The sequence below is a fragment of the Echiichthys vipera genome, assembly GCF_963691815.1.
Source record: "Echiichthys vipera genome assembly, chromosome: 13".
NCBI classification, from domain to species: Eukaryota; Metazoa; Chordata; class Actinopteri; order Perciformes; family Trachinidae; genus Echiichthys; species Echiichthys vipera.
This window is the reverse complement of record NC_139838.1, coordinates 25,681,655-25,708,981: the sequence shown is the minus strand read 5'-3', so window position 1 is coordinate 25,708,981 and position 27,327 is coordinate 25,681,655. Positions and strand designations below refer to the sequence as shown.

General features: G+C 44.9%; 1 protein-coding gene across 1 annotated transcript in view; it reads left to right on the top strand.

Annotated features, from left to right (window-relative positions):
• pou2f2a (POU class 2 homeobox 2a) overlaps positions 1–27,327 on the top strand; it is a gene marked incomplete at both ends in the record, with an annotated part of 77,045 nt that overhangs the window by 42,748 nt on the left and 6,970 nt on the right. The window contains 9 exons of the mRNA XM_083925168.1: positions 18,530–18,595; positions 19,102–19,130; positions 19,567–19,623; positions 22,588–22,761; positions 24,332–24,610; positions 24,799–24,913; positions 25,083–25,174; positions 26,617–26,874; positions 27,061–27,202. Coding sequence (XP_083781294.1) covers positions 18,530–18,595; positions 19,102–19,130; positions 19,567–19,623; positions 22,588–22,761; positions 24,332–24,610; positions 24,799–24,913; positions 25,083–25,174; positions 26,617–26,874; positions 27,061–27,202 — 1,212 coding nt within the window. The remainder of the gene's footprint in view (positions 1–18,529; positions 18,596–19,101; positions 19,131–19,566; positions 19,624–22,587; positions 22,762–24,331; positions 24,611–24,798; positions 24,914–25,082; positions 25,175–26,616; positions 26,875–27,060; positions 27,203–27,327) is intronic.

Genomic DNA, 27,327 nt, shown 5'->3' with positions numbered 1-27,327 from the left:
TCCAATTTGTACTGGTCAGTGGTGTGAAATGGCGGTAGGTCAGTCAGCCAGGCAACATGTGTGTGTGTGTGTGTGTGTGTGTGTGTGTTTGTCTGCGAGTGTATGTGTGTTAAGGAGAGAGTGGTCTTAGTTGCACATCACACTGTGGTGGTCCAACACGTGCCAGTATGCTTTCATCTACGGTGAAAGAGAGACCAGTGTGCGCACACACAGAATAAAAGACATGATTACAGTAAATAATAACAAACACAGCATCAGGCATAATGTTATAGAGAAACGTATAATGGCGTCATGCTGGCAACCCTGTTGGGTGCTACAGTCTCAATGCACCAACACACACACACACATTTTCCACCCACCAAAACATAGACTTTTCCATTAAATTGGTCGTTATTGTATAGTCTACCCCCTATGGATCTGATCCATACAATCACACACACACACACACACACACGTTTTCCCTCTATGGTTGTTACAATTATCCCTGCTCTGGAAGCCTATAATTGTGTGTGTGTGTGTGTGTGTGTGTGTGTGTACGTGTGTGTGTGTGTGTGTGTGTGTGCAATGGACTTACCGTAGCCTGATGTGACCACGTTTGTGTATATTTTTTTAAGGTGCTCTAACAATCGTCAAAGCAGCTTTTAGGATCCGAAACCGCCTGAAAAACACGTTTAAAATAGTGAAATAGCTCAGATGGAGAAAGTCTTATGTAAAAAATCACCTGAATGAAAGAACCTTGATAAAACTCGAGCTTTTACCCTTTTATTTTTATTCTTTTTCAAGGAATTCACTCAAGTAAAAACATTTAAAATCGCCTCACATGTGAAATTTCCTTTGAAAGATAAAACAACGCAACATTTCAAAGAAGCATTTCTAAAGCAGCTTAATGCGGACGACGACCACTCGTGATCAAACCGCCGGTCAAACAGCAGGGCGGCCGCTGGATTTGTCTGTGAAAAGGGGTTCAGACACGTAACATAAAGAATCCACTCACACTCGCTTTGAGGACTCACTGAGGTTTAGCGGTCTACATCTGTAAATTGTGTGGTTTTTCTGTGTGTGTGTGTGTGTGTGTGTGCGTGCGTGTCCGTCCATATGTCATTTGGTGAGTGAACATAAGTGGGTCTGGGGCGGTCTGTTGATGGAAGGAGTGTAAAAATAGAGAGATAACAGCCACTCTGGAGCGAAAGAGTTGAAGGAGGAGGAGGAGGGTGGGGGGGGGGGGTCAGTGCATGGCGGCCTTGAGCACCCATTCTTCCCTCCAGCCGTCGATTCGTCCATCTCTCTCTCTCTCCGTCTCTATCTATCTCTTTCTGTCTCCGCGGCCGGCTCGCCGATTCGTTCAGCCCACCTCGACAAAATGGAGTTTGTTAAGTGGAAGGCAGCGACGGTCGGCCAGGAGGTTACGGATTCAGGAGAGGGACCGGAAAAGTTGGAAGGCTTGAGTCTCAGATCGTCCGGGGGCGAAAGCCTTCAAGGACAACATTTGATTTGTTTTGTTGTTGTTTTGTCCGTGTTGGTCATGCGGTTTGTACGCAAAGATAACTTGGATCTAAGGCCGGACCCAATATCATTTCTTTTATATTCAAAGCTTCTGTTGAGGTTTTTTTATGACTTCACCCTTAAAAATAAATAAAACATCCTCAATTTGAATAAAAGGGATATTTCGGATTAAATTAATTAGTCCTGATTTATTAAATTAACTTTCTTTAATGGATTTAACTCATCAGTTTTGCCAATAATCACACATATGGGCAGCAGGTCGACCCAATAGGGATAATGACGAGTTGATCAGTGTTGCGGTCCCATTACGACAGCGGTCCTGCATCACTGAAGCAACTCTCCATACCGGTTCTGTCTGGTCTGAACATTTCAAAGCATCGAGCAGCAAAGGAGCAGCCATCTTTATTTGTAGACCAGCGCCCCGATTCCCAAAACACTTCATCTTATGGCTAGGAGGATTCCTAAATAGCACTAAGGGCGAACTCACACTGTGCATCCGTGCCGTGCCCAAACAGGTTCCACGGGTAAAGTCTAGTTCGTTTGACCAGTGTGAGGCAGTACGCTTGTTGTCCACGGCCCGTTTGGGAGAGGTGGGCTTTTGTAAAGCACATTTGCACATGTACGAGCACGAGCGTGCGCACGTGTACGAGCACGAGGCCTACGGCGGTTCTGACGTCATTTCCTGTGCGCCTGTTGAGACATAGAAAAAAGAAGGAGGGACCATGCGCGGACATTTAAAACAATGGCGGTGAAAGGTTCACGTTGGTGTGATGCGGAGGTGGAGTGTTTACTGCAGATTTGGTCGATGAAAAGATTCAAAAACAGTCGACAAGACGCACAAAAACTCTGAGGTCTACGGAAAGATTTGAGAACAAAGCGACGCATCGCGATGACGTCATCAATGCGTGTGACGTGTTACAGCGTGATGACGTATAGGCAGCAAGAAGCATTCGCCGAGGCCCAGGTAGTGTGAGTACAAACGGGCCTGGAGGGGGGGACAAGGACCCTAAAGCACGGGGCACGGTACGGGCGGACAGTGGGAGTGTGCCCTAAAAGTTCCTCACTGAGTGTGTCTTATTCACAAAGTTGTTGAGATTTTACTTTTACTGAGGAACTGGGAGAAGTCTGAAGAGAAAGGGTTGGTTGACCCGTCTGCTGTGGATGATGTCATGTGTCATCAAACTGCGATTGGCCGTTTTGGGTCAGTCAGGTAAATGTGCAGCTGATCATCAGCCTCTCACGTCTCTGGCAGCTCGTTTTAAACATTAGCAGGTGTCCATGCAAGAAACCTCGTAATTATAAGGCTACAATAACCACGGCTGATAGTGAGAGGCACAAACATCCACTTGTGCATGAAAGGAACGACATTATTAAAGGAAAAGTCAGAGAAAAGAAGAAGAATTGTGGGAAATGAATGCCTGGAAATCTTCATTAAAGGTTGCTAAAGTGTCGAGGCAATAAGGAGGTGGGTTGGTGGCAGCAGACGCAGGAGTCCTCTCGACTGCGTCTAACTTTAATTAGGAGCTGATTTTACATTTAAACACTGTGAAATACTCTTTATTCTACTTTAAGCCTTTAGATGTTTTAGATGTTTGGGGGATTCAGGCCCAGTCTTCAAACCACTTTAAGAGAAGGATTAAAATACAATAAAGAGTCAATGAATAAACAGCAGTAAAGAAGAAAACGTGCCATCAGGAACAATAAAATCAAAGACCAAGGTCAGATCAGAGGAAACTAAAGACAATATGACAAAAGTGTAATGATTAAATAATGATACAACCCTGTTGTTAGCCGCGTAGCAACACTCTGCTAAGCCAGAAACAAAGCTACGCAGCCGCCACTAGAATCTAAATCTACAAATCCTATAATACTAATAACAGTGCAGCCTCATCTATATCTGCAACTGTGCAGGATGACTATACGTACAAAAAGCTTCACAGCTCTCGAACGTTGACTTAAAATTTGAATGTCAATGTTATGAGAGAGCCCATAACGTCGTAGCCCTACCTGGATCATTAACCACCGATCAGAAGGGGTCGTTTGCTTCCATTCATTCATGAAAACAACTTTTACTCAGCGAGATAATTCACCTCATGTGCTCTCTCCATCTCTTCAATCTGGTGCCTCATTAACGGCACTTTTGTCAGGTGGTAAAAGATCCTTATCCTCGAAGGCTTCTCATCGATCGACTCTGGACCGCGCCTTGATTGTACGTCCGTCAAACGAATTAAGGCGAATCGTTTAATTTCATCAAACTTTATGATTCACTGTCGCTCTAACGGCAGGTGAGGTTTATTTATAAAGCACATTTAAATACAACAGTCGACCCAAAGTGCTTTACAATCGAGGCACATGGGTTAGGGTCTGCTACCGTACGGGTACAGATGATTAGAGCAGTAAAAGGCAGTAAGACATAATGTAATACAATAATAGAGAGAAGGCAAGGCTAAAAGTGGTTTGTCTGAGTGTTCATTATGTGACACTTCCTGCCAGTCACGTACGGAGAGAAATGGATGTCAGAAAATAAATAATAGTATCTGAAGAAACCACTTCACGGGGTTCAGACGGCGTCCAGAGACGGTTGTTTTCACCCTTTCATCTCATCTCTGCTCCTTTTTCTGTCATCGTTCTGAACCATCGCCATCTAAGAAAGCCATCGTCACCTTCACATCCTTGTATTTAGAGCAGATTTGTGAACTAGATTCTTATTTGCATGGTAATTATATTATTACCTCACGACCTCATGTCGTTTGGAGATGTGTTTCACGCCGCGCATTCTGTATTTTACTCAAACCCAATGGATATGATGCCGAAGCTTTGTTAAAACTATAATGTAACCTTTATTTCTTTATTATCACATGACCTCTGCGTGTGGGTAAATATGGTGGGTAATCTGTGGTGGACAAATTATGGACATGGCAGATTTGCACAGGATTAAAATCACAGACGACCTCCACAGTTATTACAAATTTCTAGAGGTCCCCAGGTAATTTAGTCCTTAACTCTTGATTTCAGGCCAGGTTTATATTTTACTGAACGATAACGTGTTAACAATGGATCTACTGTGTCCTTTGTCTAATCCGTGGGTGGACACATTTAAGAAATAATGTAAGGTCTAAAAATCCTCCAGTGGCCGAAAGTAAAAACCCTGTGGTTGCAGCAACTGTGTGTGGAAAAATAAAACAGGGAGTTGTTGTTCCCCGTGTCTCTCTAGTTGCCCTCTGCCCCTAGGAATGCTGGGAAGTTGGGTGGGGGGGTCACAGGAGGGTGCAAATCAAATCCCCTCCTCCAAACCACCTCCGTCCCATCCCTCCGTCCCTCAGGGTGATTTGAGAACCTGCATCCCCATCCCATCTTATCCCCAAATTCTGAATCTGCCCGGAGCGTCCTGATCCCTGCCTGCTGGAACTGAGGGCGGTCACGCTCCCAGATGAGGGATTCCTGATGCAACTGGTCAGGACAGCAGCTCAGCCCTGCAGCCTGGGATTGGGTGTTTGTGTGTGTGCGTGTGTGTGTGTGTGTGTGTGTGTGTGTGTGTGTGTACTTCTTCATGTGAGTTGCTGCTACATATGAGCGTATTCATGAGAGTGTTGCGTCTCTCAGAGGTGTGTGTGTGTGTGTGCGTGTGTGTGAAAAAGTCTTTTCGGAGATCATGTTTTCATTCACTCTCATTTACACTCCGCTCTCGCCGGCGCGGTGCTTTCTGTGCTCGGGCGCGTTGATGTTTTGCACGCAGGTAAATAAAAGCTGCTGCGCTTCATCTCTTGACCTCTCAAAACAAGAAAAGGAGCCCGCAATTTAAAGGAAAAAAAAAAAGAGTGTAAGAGAAGGAGAGGTGGAACGAGCAGAGAGAGGGAAGGGTGTGTTTGGCTGGTGCGAGGAGGAGCGGGCGGGGTGTAGGCAGCGGCCTCTGCAAAAGGGCCTCCAGTGTGCGCTGGTCTGGCTACCCCCTCTGCGGGGCCCCGATCGATACAAACTCAGAGCAATAAAGCTTTCCCCCTGTCATCTCCGCAGAATACAAAGCAGAGCGGGGTAGGGAAGGGGGGGAAGGGAGGCTGAGGGGGGGAGGAGGTGGTGGGGAGGGAGGGGAGCTGTTCCGCTAGCCACACCAATTTCCTACCCCCCCTCCTCCCCCCTTTTCACCTCCCTCTTCTTCTTTTTCTCTCCCCCATTTCCAAACCTAACCACAAACCACCTCGCCCTCCACCTTTCCTGCACCTCCGGCCTCCTCTTCTCCTTCTTCTTCTTCTCCTCTCCCTCATCCCGTCGACATCGGCCTCAGCCAAAGCAAATAGACTGACAAGCCTGCCTGTATTTTATAATTAATGGTGTTTGAATAAATACACTTAATAATTCATCGTTGTTATTTAAGGGGAGATTGACGGACGGACTGACTGAGAGAGAGAAAGTGTTGGAGAGAAACGGAGCAAAGATCAGATCTGTGGAATGGATGGCGAGAGGAAACGGACGCAGCGCTGTGTGGCGACGGCGAGAGGGAGAGGGGTTTAAATAGAGAGGGGGGTAGGTGCTGCTCACGGAAAATGGGGATGGGGTGACGGCTGTAGACGAAGGGGGGAAGGGAGTAAAGGTATTACGCTGAGCGAGAGATGGATGTGTGGATGGAGAGGCGGTAGGTGGGGAAATAAGGAGGAGATGGAGGTGTGGGGGATATTTAACGGGACAGGGAAGGAGAGGACTGGAAGGGGTAAAGAGGTCAAATAAGCGCTCTGTTTAATTGGGAGCCAATTTAAGTCGGGTCCAATCGATAAACCTGTAAACCCAACCGTCTAACGGCTCGCAGCACGCACCATAGATCACCGGGATCGGCGGCGGTGGCGGCGAGGACTAGAGGACGGCGGCCTGATTCCAACACACCTCATTCAGATGTTCGTTCGTTCATTCGTTTGTTTACACTCGTGGAGCCGCGTCGCTTATCAAACCCGGCTCTTTTCTTCTTGCGTGTGAACGTAAGATCCCAGATCCTGAATCAGGATTACAGTCGGTCACAAAAACAGAAAAGGAATGATTTATTTTTTCTCTTTCAGTCACAGCGCCGAGATCTTCACCCCCCGAATTTCAAACGCTGCGAACATAAATATCCCCGCGGTCTCATGACAACCTCATAACTCCAAATTGAAGGATAATATGATCTCCTATAGGTGGAGAAAATGCTGCCATCCCCGGACTTATGAGATCATTCCAGCCCCCGTTGAATAAAGGCGGCGGTCAAGCTGGAGACGAGGCCGCGCGACTCAGACTCAGAATTAGCGCGGAAGGACCCGAAGCAGTTTTTCCACCAGACTTTGTCTCTATTTTTATTATTTTTGGTTCTTTCTTTCTTCTTTAAATGTTGCTGGAGTGCATGTTGTGAGACAAAAATGTTAAAAGTATTTCCATTAACACCAGAGCTGCTAAAATATTTAGGGTGTCAGCTCTTTCAGGACGTTTTCCTTTCATTTCAAAAGAGGAATTATAATCACGCTTTCACCCATTACTCTCTTTTTTCTGTTCTACGGCAACACCTGTGATCTGTCCCTGAGAGTTCGGACATGAAACTGGAATTTCACGTCACCTCGGAGTCTTTTATCTGACCCTTTTCTTTCTTTTGCACCCCTCTCGTCTCATTTTTCCGTCCACTCTGTCCGTTCATTTTGTCATTGACTCTGTTGCGCACAATCCACCCCCCCCCCCCCTCCCTCCTCATCCAATCACTCACACACACCATCAAGGCGAGGCTGTGTGTCTTTGTTAGTCCAATTGTCGCTATCTTTCCCCTTTCCTGCTGTTTCCTGCGAGGATGCTCACGTCTCGCTGCAGTTTCAACACGTGTCCGTTTTATGTCTTTTTCCACTTTATTCATCTTCTATTTAAATTTCCTCACTCACGCTCTTAAATTTCCCAAATTCCTTCCTCTGTCCTGTTCCTCTCTAACAGTCCGAGCATCATCCATTCACTCCTGCTCTTCCTATCCGCCCTCGTCTTTCGTTGTGTGTGTGTGTGTGTGTGTGTGTGTGTGTGTGTGTTTTGTGTGGGGTGTGTGTGTGTGTGTGTGTGGGGGGGGGGGGTCCATCTAATTCTGTTTTTCAACACACCTCGTTATTTCTCCCACCTTCAGCCATTATCCACAGATTCCTCCATGTTTTTGTTGCCTGTTTGTCATTTTCTCGTGTACTTTTTCATCTTCCGTCCTTTTGCTTTTCTCCCTTCCTCTCATGTGTCCTCCCTACTGTCCCGTCAGCGTCCTCCCTGCGTTCTCTCCATCACTCTCCCTGTCTCTTTAACCATGGTTTCCTCTCTTTGAAACCGTCTCTGTCATGTCTCCCAGCCTCCACCATTATCCCCCTAAAATTCCCTAAATTTTCAGCGTCTGCTCGTCGCCTTCATCTTTGTGTTTCCACCTCCCCTCTTCCTCCCTCGTCCACTCACTTTCTCCCTCCATCTTTACGCCCCGGCAGCGCGGGGATCCTGGAAAAAGGAAGTAACACACAGTGGCCATTTCCTCCTTCCCCTTGTCCTCCCTTCCTTTATTTCTCTGCCTCCATCCCTCCATCCCTGCGTTGAGCTCCTTGGGGAGGGCAGTAATAATGGTGGAGAGAAGGAGAGAGGGGAGGGCGGTGCGATTATTGTCTTGTCGGGAGTCAGAAGAATCGATCGGCACAGAAATATGTGGTGCGAGAAAGAGGTACTGTATCGGATATAATAAACACTCTAGAGACATATTCGGGAAGCGCACGCCCTTGTGCACGCTCACATGCGCTCGTGAACTCACACACACACACACACACACATGTGTAATCACTCTCTGTCTCTGACTCACACACACACACGCACGCTATATGTGTGCACGAAACACAACTGGGCATAAACTCATACAAACAACGTCTACACACGATGTTACTCATTCACTCTGGAGGGGCATTTGCAATGCGGTCAGTGTATAGATGCATGAAACGAGACGCTTAACTCCGTCAGTGTGAGCGACGCAGACTGAAATTATGTATTTGTTCATAAAGATCCTGGAGATATTAGGCCTGTTTTTAAAAACTGGAAGTTGTTTCTACCTTTTTTCTCCTGTACTCAGAAAAAATATAACAATTAAACGCATCCATGACAACCCATTAAAACGGAAATATCCTTATTCAACGAAATCTTTCAGCTCTGCCAGCTGTAAAACTGTAACATGTGATGAGAATTCACTCTGATTTCACCTTTTTTCTCATCACACCACTGTGATGTGAATATCTGGAGAGGAAGAAAAAGAAATATTCAGAATAATCCTTTAATACTGGTCGTTAAAATGTAAACAAGAACGGAGACATTAGCATGCAGCACTTTGTTTACCTCGCACCGCAGCCTCGGCTACAGCCGGGGGAACATGTTTATTCTTAATGATTAACACTCTCACAGGTACATACACAAACATGTGAGGAGCAGACATGCACACGCACACACACACGTACACACACACACGCACACACACACACACACACACACACACACACGTACAGTTGTGAACACGTGGACGCACACACACACCAACACATACACGTACACTTGTGCACACGTGGACGCGCGCAAACACACACACACACAATGATCTTTCATTGCTGTTGCCTGGCAACGGGTCTGTGTGTCCTGTGCTAGCAGAGCGCTGTCCAGTGGTGCCATGACCGCTGCGGCTGACCACAACTGAAGGAGAGGGGGAGGAAGATGGAGACAGAGGGAGGAAGAGATGCAGAGGGGAAGACGGGATGGAGACACAGGGGGAGACAAACTAGAGTTTCAGTCGTACCAACATTACTCCGAGACAGAAATCTATTTTTGGTGGACGTTGAGGCTTAATGGCAGAACTACAGTTAATCCTGCAGAGGAACATCAGACTGAGGCAGTGGAAAGCCTTTAGTGAGAGAGGAAGAGGAAGAGGAAGAGGCTCCCATTAAAGATGGAATAGAGAGAAATAAGAGTAAATTCGCACATTACGTTCAGAGTGTGAGAAATTCAAATTGTGGGCAAAGAGTAGTGAATATTTACCATTTAATTTAGGCTGAAACTTTAACATAAAATACATTTTGAGACAGAACACAATGATTTATGCATTAGGAATATATTTCCACAATTAGATAGATAGATAGATAGATAGATAGATAGATAGATAGATAGATAGATAGATAGATAGATAGATAGATAGATAGATAGATAGATAGTAATAAGGCCTTCTACAAATCTAAAGAATATTTAGGTTAAACATGTGTCTTTTCTTTCTCTTGTGAGTTTGTTGAATTGTTAGGACTCTCATTATTCCATGAGATCTTGCAGAGGTTTTCCCCTCACTGTAGAGCCGCCACAACAAGTGTCAAGGTGAGCTAGTTACCTGTCTGCTGACCCTTAAGTTTGCCAGAGGCGAACTCTGTCTCTTGCACAAAAACACGGTCCACAACCTAATGAGAATTATCTCCACCAATGTGTTCATCTGTTTCCACAGCAGCTCAGCAAACGTTTGTACAACATCCCAAATGCATGACACACACACACACACACACACACACATACACACGCACAAATAAGAAAACTACAAAAGGTGAGGATGTGAGAGAGACGGGATGTTAGAGATTAAATTTGACGTGGGGAGAGGGAGAGAGAGGGAGGTGGGAATGGAGGAATTAAGGGGAGGAAGGCAGGTGGGGAGGTTAGAGAGAAGTTCAAGTGAGATGGTCGTATTATAGCTGTGGGAGAAGAGGAAGAGGGGAAATGAGAGAGAGATCAGAATAAATCAAGAGTGGACCGAGCGGAGGACAAAGGGAGGCAGGAGGTGAGGGACGAAGTGAAGGAGGAGGGATGCTAATAGGAAATGTGAAGGTGGAACTTAACTAAGGCAACGAGCGCGCTGAAGCTAACAGGCGGCACAGGCTACCTGTTCACACTCACGCTGTCGGTGCGTCCTGTCGCGCTTTCAAACGACAAATACGCTTTCGCCAATTACCCAAAAACACTTGGTTTGTGTTGGAAATGTGCTCTCCAGTATCGTGTTTCTGCACTGCAGGCCTTATTAAACCAGGGTCAGACACAGAGCGGGTCATTTTTCAGTATGGGGGAGCAGCGACTGTGACTCCTCACATGGAAAATCCCCAGAACTCAACTCACCTTTATAGAAATCAGGGACAATAGTCTCGTTTTCAAATTACAGACGGCACATTTTAAAGTTTTATCAGAATCAGAATCAGAAAACCTTTAATGTCCCGCAGACGGGGAAATTCTTCTGTCACAGCAGCAACAGAATATCACAAAATAAGATAAAAAATAGCAAAAATAAGCAATAAAGTTCAATTTAAAAAGGGAAGAAATAGAAATAGACATATGTACATATTCACATGATGTAGTGCAGTTGTTCTTGTTTTGTTTGTTTGTAAAAATGTGATATGGAGTAAATAAATATGAGTAAATAAGTCCAAATAGTGCAAAAAGCGGTGTAAAGGATCACGTCGTGTTTTCTTTTGTAGTATGAAACTTATATTTTGATGTTAAATATTCAGTAGAGCTGCTTAGATTAATTATTTCACCTTTTTCTAACTATTAAATCAACTATTTTGATGAGAAATTAATCGTTTTTAGTCATTTTTTGCAGGAAAAAAGTCAAAATTCTCTGATTTCAGCTTCTTAAAAATGAATATTTTCTGGTTTCTTTCCTCCTCTATGACGGCGCACTGAATATATTTGAGTTGTGGACATTTGAGGACATCGTCTTGGGCTTTGGGAAGCAGCAATCTTCATATTTCCCCCATTTTCCCATCTTATAGACCAAACAACTGATCCATTAATCCAGAAAATACTCGTTACCCGCAGCTCTAAAATGTTGTTCAACCAGGTAAATACCCAACAAGTTGTGAACTCTTAATAGTAACTATGGCTGCTGTGATAACCAGCTGTATTAAATGTAGAATATGAAATAAAATATACACAGTGGCACCATTTGGAAGTATAATTTCTCTGCTTAAGGATATGACTGACATAGTTACTCAGTGCTGCTGCAGTCGACCTCATACACACGCAGCGTCTTCAGTGCTCATCTAAAGCGACTGTGTTCTCATTAAAGCAGCCGAATGTGCTCGGGTACGAAGCTCCGGTCTTTGCTTTCAGCTGCTGTGATGGTCATTAAAGCGACACACAACACACTTTGTCCTCCTCTCATGTGTTGTGAGGAATCAAATGTTGAATTTTAAACAGTAAAGAAATATATTTCCTCGTATTTGGAGTCCGTTTTTTTCATAGTTTTCTTGTTTTTGCATATTTCTTTTATGTTTTATTTCAGATATGACTTCATATCAATAAAGTTGGAGTCGCATTTTTTATGGCAATCTAAAGTAATTTTTAATTAACACGGGTATTTATATCTCATGTATATCGTCTTTATTTAAGCAGGTAAAATTCTCATTGGGATTAAAATCTTGTATTCAATTGTAACCTGACCAAGATGGCAGCATAAACGTCGTTATAACAATAAACATAAACAATACAAGGAGACAAAAACAACAGTCACACACTAAAAAATGATCCAGTTAAAATGCAATATTATAAAAAACTACAGGTTGTGTCTGTGCAAACCACCGATGATGTTGATCATCAGCATTGTTTCTCTTTACTGTGAAATATTAATTAGAGCTGCGACGACGAGCCGATCGTCAATTAATCAACTATTTTTGATTAATCAATTCAGTCTTTTTCAAGTAAAAATGCTAAATATTCTCTGGTTTCAGCCTCAAATGTGAGAATTTGCCGCCGCTCTTTGTCGTACGTGACAGTAAACGGAACATTTTTAAGTTTTTGACAAAACAAGCAAACTGAAAACATCAGAAATTAAATAATCCCATTTTTTATCGACTTAATGATGAGTCAAAGAAAGAATCAACGTAAATAATCGTTAGTTGAAGCTCTAAACATAATGCAGTACTTTAGAAAATGAGCTCATAAATGTTTAACTGATGAAAGTTTCTGGTTTTGGCTTCTTGCTCCGTCTCACAGCTGAATTTAAATATCCTCCCGTTACAGATTTTGTCGTTGACGCCGCGTGTGTTTGTTTTGTAGTGAATGTGACAGAGGACAGGTGGGAGAGGGAGCTTGGCAGTGTGTGTGCATGTGTGTGTGTGTGTGTGTCACTGCGAGGCGCGAGGTAGCCGAGACCATGTGCCTGACCTCTGACATCCACACGCCAAACAGCGGCAGGCGTCCCCCCCTCCGCTCAAACACACACACACACACACAGAGAAACCCACGCGCCGTCTGTCACAGGCCCCTGACAGGCGTGACCGAGGCGGGGTGGGTGGGCAGCAGAAGAAGGGAAAGGGGGCCAGTTTAGGACCCCTCCAGCCATCCTATCCCCCTCTCTCTCTCTCGCACTCATTCCCCCTTTTCTAATTCCCTGACAGTGACCCTGCACCCCCCCTCTTTCTTTACCCCCTCACACACACACACACACGAATCTCAACCGCAGAAGACAGATACATCATCTGCCCTCTCTCCCTCTCTCTCTATGCTATTAGCGCTGATAGGATGAGCATGAACGGGAGAGGAGGGGGAGGCCTGGAATCGAGCGGCTGCTGTCAGACTGCCCCCGGGGTGGAGGAGCGTGTTGGGACGGTGGTCACTGCCACAGAAACGCCGCAAATAAATACATTTTTGGAAGACAGACAGCGCGCTGAAGTTTGTCCGCAACTTTTTGAACCTCTGTCGCACCTGTCTCATGAAACAGACAGAAGCAGAAGTATTCTTCTCTTCTGGTCACGGACGCTGTAATTTTACACCAAAATCAACTTTAAAAAAAATAGAAATTATCACAATCAAAGAATTATTTGTGGACGCATCAGAAAAAAATATTTGATCTGAGAAAAATGTGTCCTTATGGGGACTGGACATCTGTGACATTCAGGGATTCAGTGTGTTGCATGTGTTAGCATATATGAGGTGGTTTGGATGGATAGATCGGGGGGGGGGGGGTGGGGGGTGAAAGGCCCCATGGCCAGAGGGGTTAGGGGCAGTTGAGGCGTTATGGCCTGGAGGGAGGGGCGCGGGGGGGGGGGGGGGGGGGGGGTGTGATAAAATGATTTTATGGGATCTCTCCCTTCATATGCTGAGGGTGTGTGTGTGTGTGTGTGTGTGTGTGTGTGTGTGTGTGTGTGTGTGTGTGTGTGTGTGTGTGTGTGTGTGTGTGTGTGTGTGTGTGTGTGTGTGTGTGTGTGTGTGTGTGTGTGTGTGTGTGTGTGTGTGTGTGTGTGTGTGTGTGTGTGTGTGCGTGCGTGCGTGCGCGCGCGCGCGTGTGTGTGTGTGTACATTGAACCCCGTGTTTGAATGAAACGGACCCAACATTTTAGTGAATTGTATTTTTAAAAAGCGTAAAGGTTTGTTTGTGTGAGCGGTCGTATTCGTAACAGCTGCAGGTGCACGTGTGATCGCCGTAACAATGCTAACAATTAAATCGTTGCAGTATAGCAGGATTTATAAGAGCGGCAGCAGCACTACAGTAGTCTGATGATGGAGGGTCAAGTAGTGGCTAAACATTTTAGCTGAATGTTGCAACAGATTTATTTATCAGGTTAGTAAAACTATAAATACGGTACGTGTGTGTGTGCGTGTGCGTGTGCGTGTGTGTGTGTGTGTGTGTGCGTGTGCGTGTGCGTGTGTGTGTGTGTGTGTGTGTGTGTGTGCGTGTGCGTGTGTGTGTGTGTGTCAATATGGAGGAAAGTTAGTAGAAGGATTTTTGTGTCTCCATGGTGATTTGGTGCCTAAGTCTGACCTAATGAAGAAGATCATTTGTTGCTGAAGGTCACAGAAATAAACTGTTTCTAACCAAGATGACTCTGATACAGTTAAATGAAGTTAAAATGTGTGTTTAAAATATGTCTGGGCCCTCAGTAGCTCACCTGCTAGAGTGAGAGTTGATATAAAACATTAAAAAAGGCTGACGGCAGCGACGCAGGGTTCGATTCCAACCTTCAGACCTTTGCTTCGTATCATCCCTTCGCTCTTTCTTCTTCTTGCATCGATCGTAAAGGCAAAAAAACATATTTAAAATCTTTGAATCATCTTTATCTTTACATCTGAGAAATTGTGTTTGAAGAGCTTTATTCCAGTTTTGTTCTTCCAGGTTTAATTCTTACTGTACCCGTGACTGTGAGTGACGCCCTGTCTAAAGCATCCAGACGACTGATTACTGTGGGAGGTGTGTGGAGCAGCATTCCCAGGAGGGTGCTGCCACCCTCTGGTTGTGTTGTGTAACTGCAGCTCTCCGCTCACAGACGACCCTCTCCCTCTCACACTCATGAAAGAAAAATGTTTCCTTTTCATTCAAATAATGCCAGTAGATGTTGATGATTGCATGTTTATATATTATTATATTATATAGACGACACATTAAGACTGAACATTTATTCCCTGATGTTCTGTGATGGAGGCTTTTGACACGTAACACATTCCCTCTGCACGTCAGGTCTACCTAAACACTTGTATCTGAGCACTTAAATGTATCCCGATTTGCTTCTTATAATTATTATGGAGCACTTTCATCTTTGCTCGCTATTATTTTCGATTGTATCTGGAAGTTATTTCTCTTTCTTAATGAAAACATCACAAGATGCAATCACCTGCACCTCCTTACCTCCTGTTAATGCCGACACTTTGGTGAGGAATTGCCACTTAGGTTGACATTAATGTGCGTTATCATACAAAGGGCTGCAGCATATGATGAAAATATGTAATTGTGATTATTTTGACTGATATTGTAATATTCATTCATTCATCTTCAACCGCTTATCCCGGGGTCGGGGTCGCGGGGGGGCTGGAGCCGATCCCAGCTGACATCTGGCGTGAGGCGGGGTCCACCCTGGACAGGACGCCAGTCTATCACAGGACACATAGAGACGAACAGAGACAGACAACCATTCACACCTAAGGGCAATTTAGAGTCATCAATGAACCGAACACCTGCACGTCTTTGGACTGTGGGAGGAAACCGGAGAACCCGGAGAAAACCCACGCAGACACGGGGAGAACATGCAAACTCCACACACAAGGGTGACAGTGCTAACCACTACACCACCGTGCAGCCCTGATATTGTAATATGATTTGCAATATTTTTTATCATCAATACGATCAAGTCTGTAGAGTACAACTTGTAGGCTGGGAAATCTCTGACAGCACACTGAACTTATTTGAGTTGTGGACGTTTGAGGGCATCGTCATGGGCTTTGGGAAACAGCGATCTTATTTTTTCACCATTTTCTGACATCTTATAGACCAAACAACTAATCCATTAATCGAGAAATTAAACGCTGTGAAAATAATGGTTACTCGCAGCTCTAAAATGCTGTTCAGCCACATAAAGAAGAAGAAGAATTCACTCTTATTATTCATGTTACACACACACAGGCCCGAAATACACACACATGCACAGACAGGACCTATATACATGCAATTAACGGAGAGATGTCAGAGCGAGGGGGCTGCCAGTGACCAGCGCCCCGAGCAGTTGGGGGTTCGGTGCCTTGCTAAACAGCACCTCTGCAGTGCCCAGGAGATGAACTGGCACCTCTCCAGCCACCAGTCCACGCTCCATTCATGGTCCACACAGGGACTCAAACCAGCAACCCTCCGGTTCCCAGCCCAGTCACCTACGGACTGAGCTACTGCCGCCCCAAAATAATAATAAATAATAATAAATATCTGGTAATAGTAACTACGGCTGCTGTGATAACCAACTGAAGCACAACACTTAAATCAGAATGGACACATGTTTCACCTTTAATAAATATTACGCCTCCCGCGATTTGGATATTGCACTCGTCCAAAGTTGCAATTTTGTTAAAATTGTGATAAAAAGTGCATTAATTACAGAGAAGAACGAAGAAGAAGTGTGTGATAAAGTTTGCATCTCTGATCAGGGCACAAATATTTTACAGCTGATGCAAAATAAAACATTTTAACCTCCTTCTCTCATCTTTCATTCTTATATTTAATCTATTTTTCCCCCGGACTCGACATGTTTTCCGTGCATTCTCACATCACTCGATCTCCTCCTCTTTGTGCCTCATTCTCCTCATCCATCCTTCCTCTCCACCTCCTCTCATCACACCTTGAACTTATCCGTGACCCTGATGATAAGATTACCACACACACACACACAAACACTCTTATATATAAGGCTTGTATATAATTTCCAGAAGGCTCGTCGTCTTCTTTTTATTTTCAAGTATTCATTCTTTCCTTGTGTGTGTGTGTGTGTGTGTGTGTGTGTGTGTGCGCTCCATAGGGTATAAAGGAGGCAGTGAAGCAGCAGGACAGACGCTGTAGGAGTAATTATAGCGAGGAAGAAGAGAGGCAGGTGGAGGATGTTAGCTGCGGTTTTATCAGGTGTCCTTTGATTATTCTCACAGCCTCCTGTCGGACACGTGAACCTCACGCCGACAGAATGTGAGCGCTAAATCAAACAGAGCTTATATTTTCTCTTTTCGTGTTGAGCCGGCGCCATAAATGAACCGTTTCTTGCACAAAATCCTGAGCTAAAGAGGAAAAACGAGTCCTAAAAGAGCGAAATAGACAGAAGTTAAGACTGGAGGAGGAGGAGGGGGGGGTGCTTTATCCAAGATGGCGGCCGCGGCGGTGCTGAGTAATGTCTGGTGCTCAGGTAAGCAGTTCATCTGGCGTCCATCTTCCTCCACCAATTACTGCCGCGCTCCCAGAAGTCGCCACAAACAAACAGAGGGCAGAGTGAGGGTAGTTAGCATGCTACTGCAACGGAGAGCTCCAGGCCCCACGTCCTGAGTCAATATACGTTCAAAGAGCTGCATTAGAGGATGGTGTCATGGGTTTTGTTGTTCAAGGACGTTTGTGCTTAGCGGAGGTTTCTCTCGCTTGTGTTTAATGAAAACAGGATGAAATTATCAGCCCATCGTCACCGCACAATGGGAAAAACCTGTGATGTACTGTATCTTTCAAAGCTGACCTTTTTAGAGTCAGAGAAGAACACTTTTGGTTTTATCTCGACGGTGATGTATTTCTGATTTTATCCGGCCGAGCTCTCGACGGGTTTCATCGCCAATACTGGAGTATCAAGGTTATCACAGGACAATAGCAATATCATTTCCACTTCTTGAGCTTTTCTCATGTCTCTATGCGGCGTCTCCTCGTCTCCCCCCCCCCCACCCCACCCCCCCCCCCCCCCCGTCGTCCCGTCTGTGATCAGGAAATCGATCTTAGCGCACGCCACCTTGAACACTGTTTCAGGCTCTAAAGGAGGAAGTCTTTTTGGAGCGACAGCAAACCGTGGCAGCCGTGCCTCCCGTCATATTTAACTGGCCCTGCTCTGACATAACAGAAGAACAGAGGTCGCCTCGTGTCTCTTCTTCCTCATGTCTCCTCCACTTGCATGTCAGGTGGGAGGGACTAAGGCGCTAGGAGAGGAGGAGAGGACGCACAGACCGGGGCTTGTCTTTAATGACACAGCAACACTTTTACAAATACATACTGCTTGCAATTACTTCTTGCAGTCAAACTAGAATTTGCCCTCTATTCTTCTGAATTCTTGACAGCATCGATCTCAGTTGATCTTTGACCCGTCAAAAATAGCGAGAATCACAATCACGGAGCCGCTCAGCCTCCGAGAGAGCGCTGTAGGAGCGACCCCTCAGTCAGACCGCAGTGATTGGACGCTGTTTGTGTACCTGACTGGGGAAAGAGAATAAGCAGCAGATGAGTGCAAACACAAAATAATGTTTAAATCACTTATCTCTGATTGTGCAGAGAAGGTGTCTGTGTGTGTGCGTGTGTGTGTGTGTGTGTGTGTGTGTGTGTGTGTGTGTGTGTGTGTGTGTGTGTGTGTGTGTGTGTGTGTGTGTGTGTGTGTGTGTGTGTGTGTGTGTGTGTGTGTGTGTGTGTGTGTGTGTGTGTGTGTGTGTGTGTGTGTTTCAAATGTGTCACGCAGCCCCCTGTATGTGTTTTCCACGACTCTTCCTGATGTGTGTGTGTGTGTGTTTCTTGCAGATATCAGGATGTCTAAAGCAGCAGAGGAGGAGAAGCCTGGGGCTGAGTATCCAGGGGACAGTTCAGGTACACACACACACGCACACACACACACACACACACACACACACATTTCATGACATGAATAATAATGACAGTTTACTAACAAACATTGAATCATCATATTTTAAAGTGGATCTTTTGTGTATTAGAGAGGTTTCCTTTCATATTTTCAAGTAAATGTTAAATCCTTTAATCATCACAATTTTGCAGTTTACAAATACACACACACACACACACACGTGTCATGACATGAATCATAAGGACATTTTATTAACAACAACAACAACATTATTTAATCATCAACAAAGTGGATCTTTTGTGTATGAGAGAAGTTTCCTTTCATATTTTCAAGTGAACGTTAAATCCTTTAATTATCACAATTATGCAACTTACAAATATACACAGACACACACACACACACATACACACACACACACAGACACACACACACACACACACAGACACACACACACACACACACACACACACACACTCCCTCTCTCTCTAATAAGTGTCCCTTTGTGTTGCAGACTCTGACAGAAACAGCCCTGATGACCAGGTTGGTATTTCATTGTTATTCTTCACACTGACACTAATAAGGATGAGAATTATAGTTTTATAACTGGGTGTATTGAGTGTCAAGTATAACAAAACACTAAATGTGTGTAGATAAATAATTTAAGCACGGAAAAAATATCTGTATCAAATTACAAAAACATTTAAAATTACTTATCTGTTCATTATTAAGGTGGCTCGATGTTTGGTGGGTAAACACAATCTTTGTGTCCGCGTAACAGTTTCACGCGGGTCTCCACTTTTGTTGTTGTTGATGTTTGAAGTGTTTGCGGTGTCGGTCCACTGTAGGGTGGCAGTTACTGTTATTGACACAGATTCCAGGGCTGTGTCTCATCTGAATGATCAGTCATCAGACGATGCTGATGTTGTGATTGTTTGTGATTTTCATTTCTGTGACTCTGTTTCTGCTGCTGCTGCAGGTCCAGCCCATGAAAACCAGCCCCTTCAGCATCTCTCCCACACTGGCTGGCAGCAAGGTGAGCCCGATCTGGCGTGTGTGTGTGTGTGTGTGTGTGTGTGTGTGTGTGTGTGTGTGTGTGTGTGTGTGTGTGTGTGTGTGTGTGTGTGTGTGTGTGTGTGTGTGTGTGTGTGTGTGTGTGTGAGTGTGAGTGTGAGTGTGAGTGTGTGTGTGTGTGTGTGTGTGTGTGTTGTTTTGGTCAGTCACAATCACAACATGAAACTTTGAAATCATGATTATTGTCTTTAAAACTCCCGGTTTCTTGTGATTATTAATCAGGGAATTTATTATTTGAGACACAAGGATTCTTTAAGGGGGGCGACTGTGGTTCAGTAGTAGGGTGGGTCGTCCTACATTCGAGAGATTGGCGGTTCGATCCCCACCTCCCTCGGTCCACATGTCGAAGTGTCCTTGGGCAAGACACTGAACCCTGAATTGCTCCCTGTGCTGCGCATGGGTGTGTGAATGTGGTGTGAATGGTTAGATTAGATTAGATGGTCTGTAGATGTCCACTGCCATCAGTGTGAACGTCTGTGTGAACGGGTGAATGTGACAAAAGTGCCTTGAGTGGTCAGAAGACTAGAAAGGTGCTATATAAGTACAAGTCCAAGTCCATTTTGGTCCTGCACATCAAACATGTCAGCCTGCTTTATATTGAACATAGAGGGCTCAGCACAAAGTCACAGAAGTGGAGTTACGTCCAGTAACGACGACACATTCCTGTTAAATTCAGAAAGTTAGCAGTTGTGAAGCACTCAAGGTTGAGTTTGAACTCTTTTACATTCACTAGTGGAAGTTTTTAGACTTTGACTTGAGCACAAAGGGCTGGAAAATTATCTGGAAGATTTTTGGAACGTATTTGAAGTGTTGGACCCTTCGAAGTCACGTTTAGACGGCACGCTTTCCAAATTCTTCAGGTGATTGGCACAACTCTCAAAAAAAACATGTTTGAAGAAGAAGAGTTACTTTGTTGATCCTGCAATGGGGAAATTCAACACACACACAGGCCCGAAATACACAGACAGGACCTATATACATGCAACTAATTGAGAGGAGCGAGGGGGCTGCCAGTGGACCAGCGCCCCGAGCAGTTGGGGGTTCGGTGCCTTGCTCGACAGCACCTCAGCAGTGCCCAGGAGATGAACTACCACCTCTCCAGCCACCAGTCCGCGCTCCATACATGGTCCACACAGGGACATGAGGTGACTCACAAGATTTCGTTTTTTATGAACAATAAATTCATAAACGCAACAATGTAAAACCGTACTCTACGGGGGAATTGTTGGGTCTGTGTAAATCATAAATAAGTCACAGAGTGTGGTCTTTACCTACTCTGTAAAGTGTCCTGAGATAACTTTATGATGATTCGACACTATAAATAAAAAAGAATTGAATTGAATTAAATTGAACAATGCAGGAATCATAAGACCAAAGATATCGTAGCTTCTGCAATTGTTACGGTTCTGAAACCGCAAAGTTATGGCAAAATCCGTTAATCCCAACGTCTCTAGTTGAGTATACAAAAATTGGCTTTACCGTGTGGTTATTTCACATTTATTTATATTACCAGAAGACATGCTGTATTGTGAGATATTGTATATTGTTATCGAGATACGGAATATATACATAGTGTGTGACTTTACTGAGAACTGTAGGGTTGCCGGATCGAGTCCCTGCGTGTTCCATGAATGGACTGGTGGCTGGAGAGGTGCCAGTTCATCTCCTGGGCACTGCTGAGGTGCGTTGAGCACGGCACCGGACCCCCAACTGCTCGGGGCGTTGCATGTATATAGGTCCTGTTTGTGCATGTGTGCGTGCAGGGCAACGATGCAGGACTCATATCACCATAGATGTCGTAGCTTCTGCAATTGTTACGGTTTAATGTCTTTGGGACCCAAAGGGAGACTCTTGTTTCCATCACTGATGGTTGCACTTCATGCAACTTTGCCCCCACCCACCTTAACCGGGAAGCAAAGAGAGAGAAAAGGCAGGAAGACGAGAGGATGTGGATGAGGTTGGCGGTGAGTGACAGACGTAAAGATACAGCGCAGTGGTGATGGAAGGGTAGCGACAGCTGGAGGACAGAGGTCGGCAGCTTTGGGATTTTTCGCGCCGTGGAAACGAAGAGGATCGACTCGACCTTCTGGACAGGGGGCCGGCAAACACTTGAACCTGTGACTCAGGAGTAGGCAGCAATAGACGAAAGCTTGAGCTCAAAGTCAAATGAAGGAGCACTGATGAAGTGTCTTTGACCTTTATTTCTTTTCAACCACACAATCTGCTTATATTCTAACGCGTCTACGTTCTGACGAAGCCGTTCCCTGGCGTCATCTGCGTTTGTGGGAGTTGGTCCCGAACTGCTTTGTCACTTTAGCCTTGCCACACTCATAATAATGCAGCTGCTGAGAGTTTTCAGACGATGACTGAATGATGACTCAAACAGGCTTTAAGTTGACGGACATTTCCTAACAGTCGAGCCAAATGCAGCCATTTAGGTTCTCTGCCTCTCTGTCACATAATTAGTTCAAATCTTGGGATTTATGTTTCTTTTCCACCTCCTCTTATTTATAAGATGAATCATTTTGGGGACAGACGTGCAGGACTTTCAAGAGGATTCGTGCATCTGATTGAGACTGTAAAAACATAAAGTAACATACTGTGATTCATGGTCACACTCGGCCGTCTTGAGTTAAATGTCTGACGCTTTCTTGTCGCATTAAACAGCGGTTTGATGTTTTAGCAGATAGTCTGTGTGTGTGTGTGTGTGTGTGTGTGTGTGTGTGTGTGTGTGTGTGTGTGTGTGTGTGTGTGTGTGTGTGTGTGTGTGTGTGTGTGTGTGTGTGTGTGTGTGTGTGTGTGTGTGTGTGTGTGTGTGTGTGTGTGTGTGTGTGTGTGTGTGTGTGTGTGTGTGTGTGTTGTGAAGATCCTTCCTCGCATTAATGCCGTTGCTCACAGAAAAGGTGCCTGTTGTGATCTTCTTTAGGGAAAGAGCGAGGAGAGCTCTGAGATGACCCATAGCACCATTCTTCCTGCACCTCCCTCCCAACAACAACAACAACAGCAGCAGCAACAGCATCAACAACAACAACAACAACAACAACAACAACAACAACACCACCACACACAGATGATGCTGGCTGGCAGTCAGCTTGCAGGGGTGAGACAACACACACATGACACACACACACACAGTGAATTGTGCTTAGAAATGATGGAGAATGGAGATTATCATGTGGAGAGATTTGACCCTCTTCTTGGCTGACATGGCAACTGAGAGCTGAGGATGATGATGCCGATGATGATGATGATGAGGAGGAGGATGATGATGATGATGATGATGATGATGATGAGGAGGAGGATGAGAATGATGATGGTTTAGGGATGGCATACTCCAAGTTTCCTGTTATTTGATGCATTCATGTATTCGTTTAATGTTTTTTGTAGCTGAGTTTGAGCACCTACGTTCTGAGTGTTTTATGTTTTACTGGCTGCAAGACAAAGTTCTCCACGGGGCAATAGATATGAAGTTGAAGTAATAGATTTCAAAGCAGGACAGTTCCCCTCAGTTCAAATTAGTGATAAACGCATATATCGGCCGATATATGCGTTTTTTACGTGTATCGGCTGATGCAGGCTGCGTTTGCCAATAGTTTTTTCCCGTCATTATTTACAGACGGCGTCCACAGGCAGCTCCGTGTTGCTGGAGATGCCTTTTTGAAGCTCAGTAAATGTTCCCTTTTTTTAAAAATTGAGAGGCGTAACATTTGTTTTTATCATTGTGTCATTTTTATGATGGAAATAGAGGGAGCAAAAGTAGCATCGGCTCCAAATACCGGCTCAAGAAAATCGGCAGTCCGTGTCGGTCATCGTCATCGTCATCAGCATCGTCTAAGGCTGGTGGAAAAAAAAGGGTATCGACATCGACCCTTTAAAAAATCCATATCGGTCGATCCCTCGTTCAGATGTAGAGTAATTCTCTACAACCCAGGAATATATGATCTTTTAAACGCTGAGTCATCAGGAGGAACTGTCTTTCACCTGGTCTGTTCACTTCACTCAGTTACAAGTGGAACAAGACTTTGCAAGTGGCCACGTGGTTTATTTGACAGACAGCTGATGACTTTTTTAATCTGAGCTCTTTAGCTGAGCTCTCGTCAACTCTTTCTCTGCTGTGCAGGTGGAATTTAGAGTTGCTCTCTTCAAACTTCATAGTCAAACGATCCACGAATCAAAGAAGCAGCTCCACGTGTATTCTGTTCTTAATAAAACGTTCATGGTAATGACAGCTGTTGTGCACTGGCACACTGGGAAATATTCAGTGTATGTACATAACTGCCCCGAAGGACGAGTAAGTACCTGCACAACATGTATATTAGCATTAGAGCGAAATACCTCAGCTAAATGTTCTGTAAGTCAAGTGGATGGCTTTTCTTGCTTGTCTTGCTCTGGCATGCTTTTACTGTCTCACCTTTTATCCCTGGAATGCTTTAGTTGACACTGCTCTTTGTTCTCTCTCCTGACTTTTCTCTGTGTCTTCACTTTTGTCTTCATTTTATTCTTTTTCTGTGTTTTCTCGTCCTTTTGTTTGCATGCCTTGACTTGTCCTTCACCTCTCCCTCCATCCCTTCTGCACATTTACATCTTCATTTCCCATCGCTGCCTTAATCTCTCTCTCGCCCGATTGCTGTGGCCCCATTCCTCCTCCTCCTCCTCATGCTCTCCCCTAGCTTGCCGCGCTCCTCCCGGCTCAGCAGCAGCTGCTCCTCCAACAGGCTCAGGCTCAGCTCCTGGCGGCCGCCGTTCAGCAGTCAAACGCCGCCCACGCCGCTCACGCAGCCCACGCCGCCGCACAGCATCAAGCCAACCAGCAGCAGCAGCAGCAGCAGAGCCATTCACAGTCCCAGCAGCAACAGCAGCAGCAACAGCCAACCAAACAGGAGCAAAGTGTCCAAGTCCCGCCTCCACCGCAGCTGGCCCTGTCGCAGCCAATCCAGCTCACAGCCCAGGTATGAACAGACCCTGCTTTAATGAACACCATGTTCCTTTTTGCTGAATCACCCTGAAAGTTAACAACAGACTGAACACACATGAAGTAAAGCATGGTGTCTGTGAGTGCTGGATCTTTTTCATATGATTGTCAGTTTATTTGTGCTTCATAAAAAAACAATAACACGCGTGTGGGTCTTTGTTGCAGGACATCCAGCAGCTGTTGCAGCTCCAGCAGCTGGTTTTGATGCCGGGTCATCATCTCCAGTCCCCTGCCCAGTTCCTCCTGTCTCAGCCGGCACAGGCACAGCAGACGCAGCAGGGTGAGGTCCACTTCTGGTCTTCAGTCAGAGCAGTCACTCTGCAGAATTAAAACCACCAAGAATACACTACATTTACATTTAAGAAACACTTTTGTTATTCCGATTGCTTTACTGGTATTTGTATTATTCATTTAATAACTTGATTAATTTCTTCCTCTTACTTTCACAGGTTTGCTCTCGACACCAAATCTGATTCAGCTACCTCAGCAAAGCCCAGGGGGACTACTGACAACCCCGCCTCGCCTGGGACTCCAAGCACAGGTACGAAATATCTTCGTGTGAGCGAGTGGGTTTAAGAGAGAGGGGGTGGGGGGGAGTGGGAGGGAGGGAGAGAAAAAGAAAGAGAGACCTTGGGAAACTACAGAACGTAACTATGCGACAAGTGGGACTTTAGTTTTTTATTTTCATGCAAATCAAATGGACTTTGAATCAGCGCACCGCGGGGCGTCTGTCACACTGACATTCACCTCTATCAGACTGTCATCCGCTGCAAACCACCTGCAGAATGTAAAACACTTCATTTTTTTGATCGGCTTTAGGAGGCACAAGTCACTTTACAGTTCAAACAAATAGCCGATCTCTGCCGCGACAATCTGTCCGCCCGTCTGCCAAAGAGAAAAAGGGTCGAAGCAGCTGCTCAACGCAAAATATATTCCAGGTTCTTTTCATAATAGACGCCGTCTCTGAGTTCAGCGTGGATCCCGAATGTCGATGAGATATTCACACAGCTCACCGCGTGTCCTCTATCTCCTATAACATAATGCATGAATGCATCCTCACACAGCCGAAGGCCGTTATAGATTTCTCATTATGGCGTGATGAAGTCATGTCAAACAGGACGGCGGCCGTTCCCTGCTTGCTCATGTATTTTATGCACAGAGACGAGGGATGTAAATGAGGCGTGTAGCAGCGGGTATCACGCATGATGTCGGCTCAATTAGTTGATACTCCCAAAGCTCACTCCTGCTTTGACCATGTGTGTGTGTGTGTGTGTGTGTGTGTCTCCTTGTTGACAGGAGGTTAAACTCTGAATATTAGATTCATCGTATTTTTCTCCTGTTTAGAATAAAGTGTGTTTGTGTTTTTTGTGCATGATTCCTGTCAAATCTGTATAATTTGTCAATGCACTCAGGGTCAAATTATTGCTTTTTATGCAGGTTTCCAGGCTGATTACCTCATATGTATTCACTGAGCAGTTAAAGGGAACACACAACATTCATATTTTAGTAGTAATAAAAATAATAATAACTTTATTTATATAACATAATGTTACAAAGCACCTTACAATAGTAACAAGGTAAAACAGTAAAAAGGTGTAAGCAGAGTTCATACAGAGTCCTGAGAGTTTGATAAAATGCTTAATTTTAGCCATTTTCAACATTAGGAATAGGCTGAAATATGAATACACTTATATATAAGTAATATATAATCTGGTGTTTCATCATGTAAAACCAAAAAGCTTGAAATTAAACATCGTTATGATGGAAATATACAATCAAAGTCAATATGAACAGCTGTTAAAATACACAAAGTGTCAAAATACATGTGTAAAATAAATTCATGATTGCTCTAAGTGTAAATTAATTCTGTTATTTTTCACATTTGCATTATAGTATTAAATGCTTAATGCTTAAAAAAGTGAATGTTACACTTTAAAAGCCATTTAAATAAAACTTCTTATTAATGTCTTCCTGTTTTTACAGAGGGAGAAGAGCAGTGATGCCGTCGGTGGAAGCAGCAGCATTGGCAGCGCCGCCGGCTCTATTGTCGCTACCGGCAGCAGTGGCGTTGGCGTTGTGACGTCCGTCGGAGCCACCTCAGCGCCACCTTCCTCGCTGACGTCCGGTTTGACTCCTGGAAGTCACAGTGGTCACATGGGGGAGGAGCCCAGCGACCTGGAGGAGCTGGAGCAGTTTGCCCGCACCTTTAAACAACGACGCATCAAGCTGGGATTCACCCAGGTGTGTGTGTGTGTGTGTGTGTGTGTGTGTGTGTGTGTGTGTGTGTGTGTGTGTGTGTGTGTGTGTGTGTGTGTGTGTGTGTGTGTGTGTGTGTGTGCGTGTGCGTGTGCGTGTGCGTGTGCGTGTGCGCGTGTGCGTGTGAGACTCTCAGCTTTATTCCTGACACTGTTTATCTGTTTCTGTCAGGGAGACGTCGGCGTGGCGATGGGCAAACTGTACGGCAACGACTTCAGCCAGACAACCATCTCCCGATTTGAGGCTCTCAACCTGAGCTTTAAAAACATGTGCAAGCTGAAGCCGCTGCTGGAGAAGTGGCTGAGTGACGCAGGTAAACGTCCAGCACTTAACACAGCAGGTGCTCTTCACCTGAGTCTGTGCAGACACTTGTCTGACAGTTTGTTCCCTGCAATCGCTCACTTTGCATGATTTTAAAGTTTTATAAATTACCTCCTA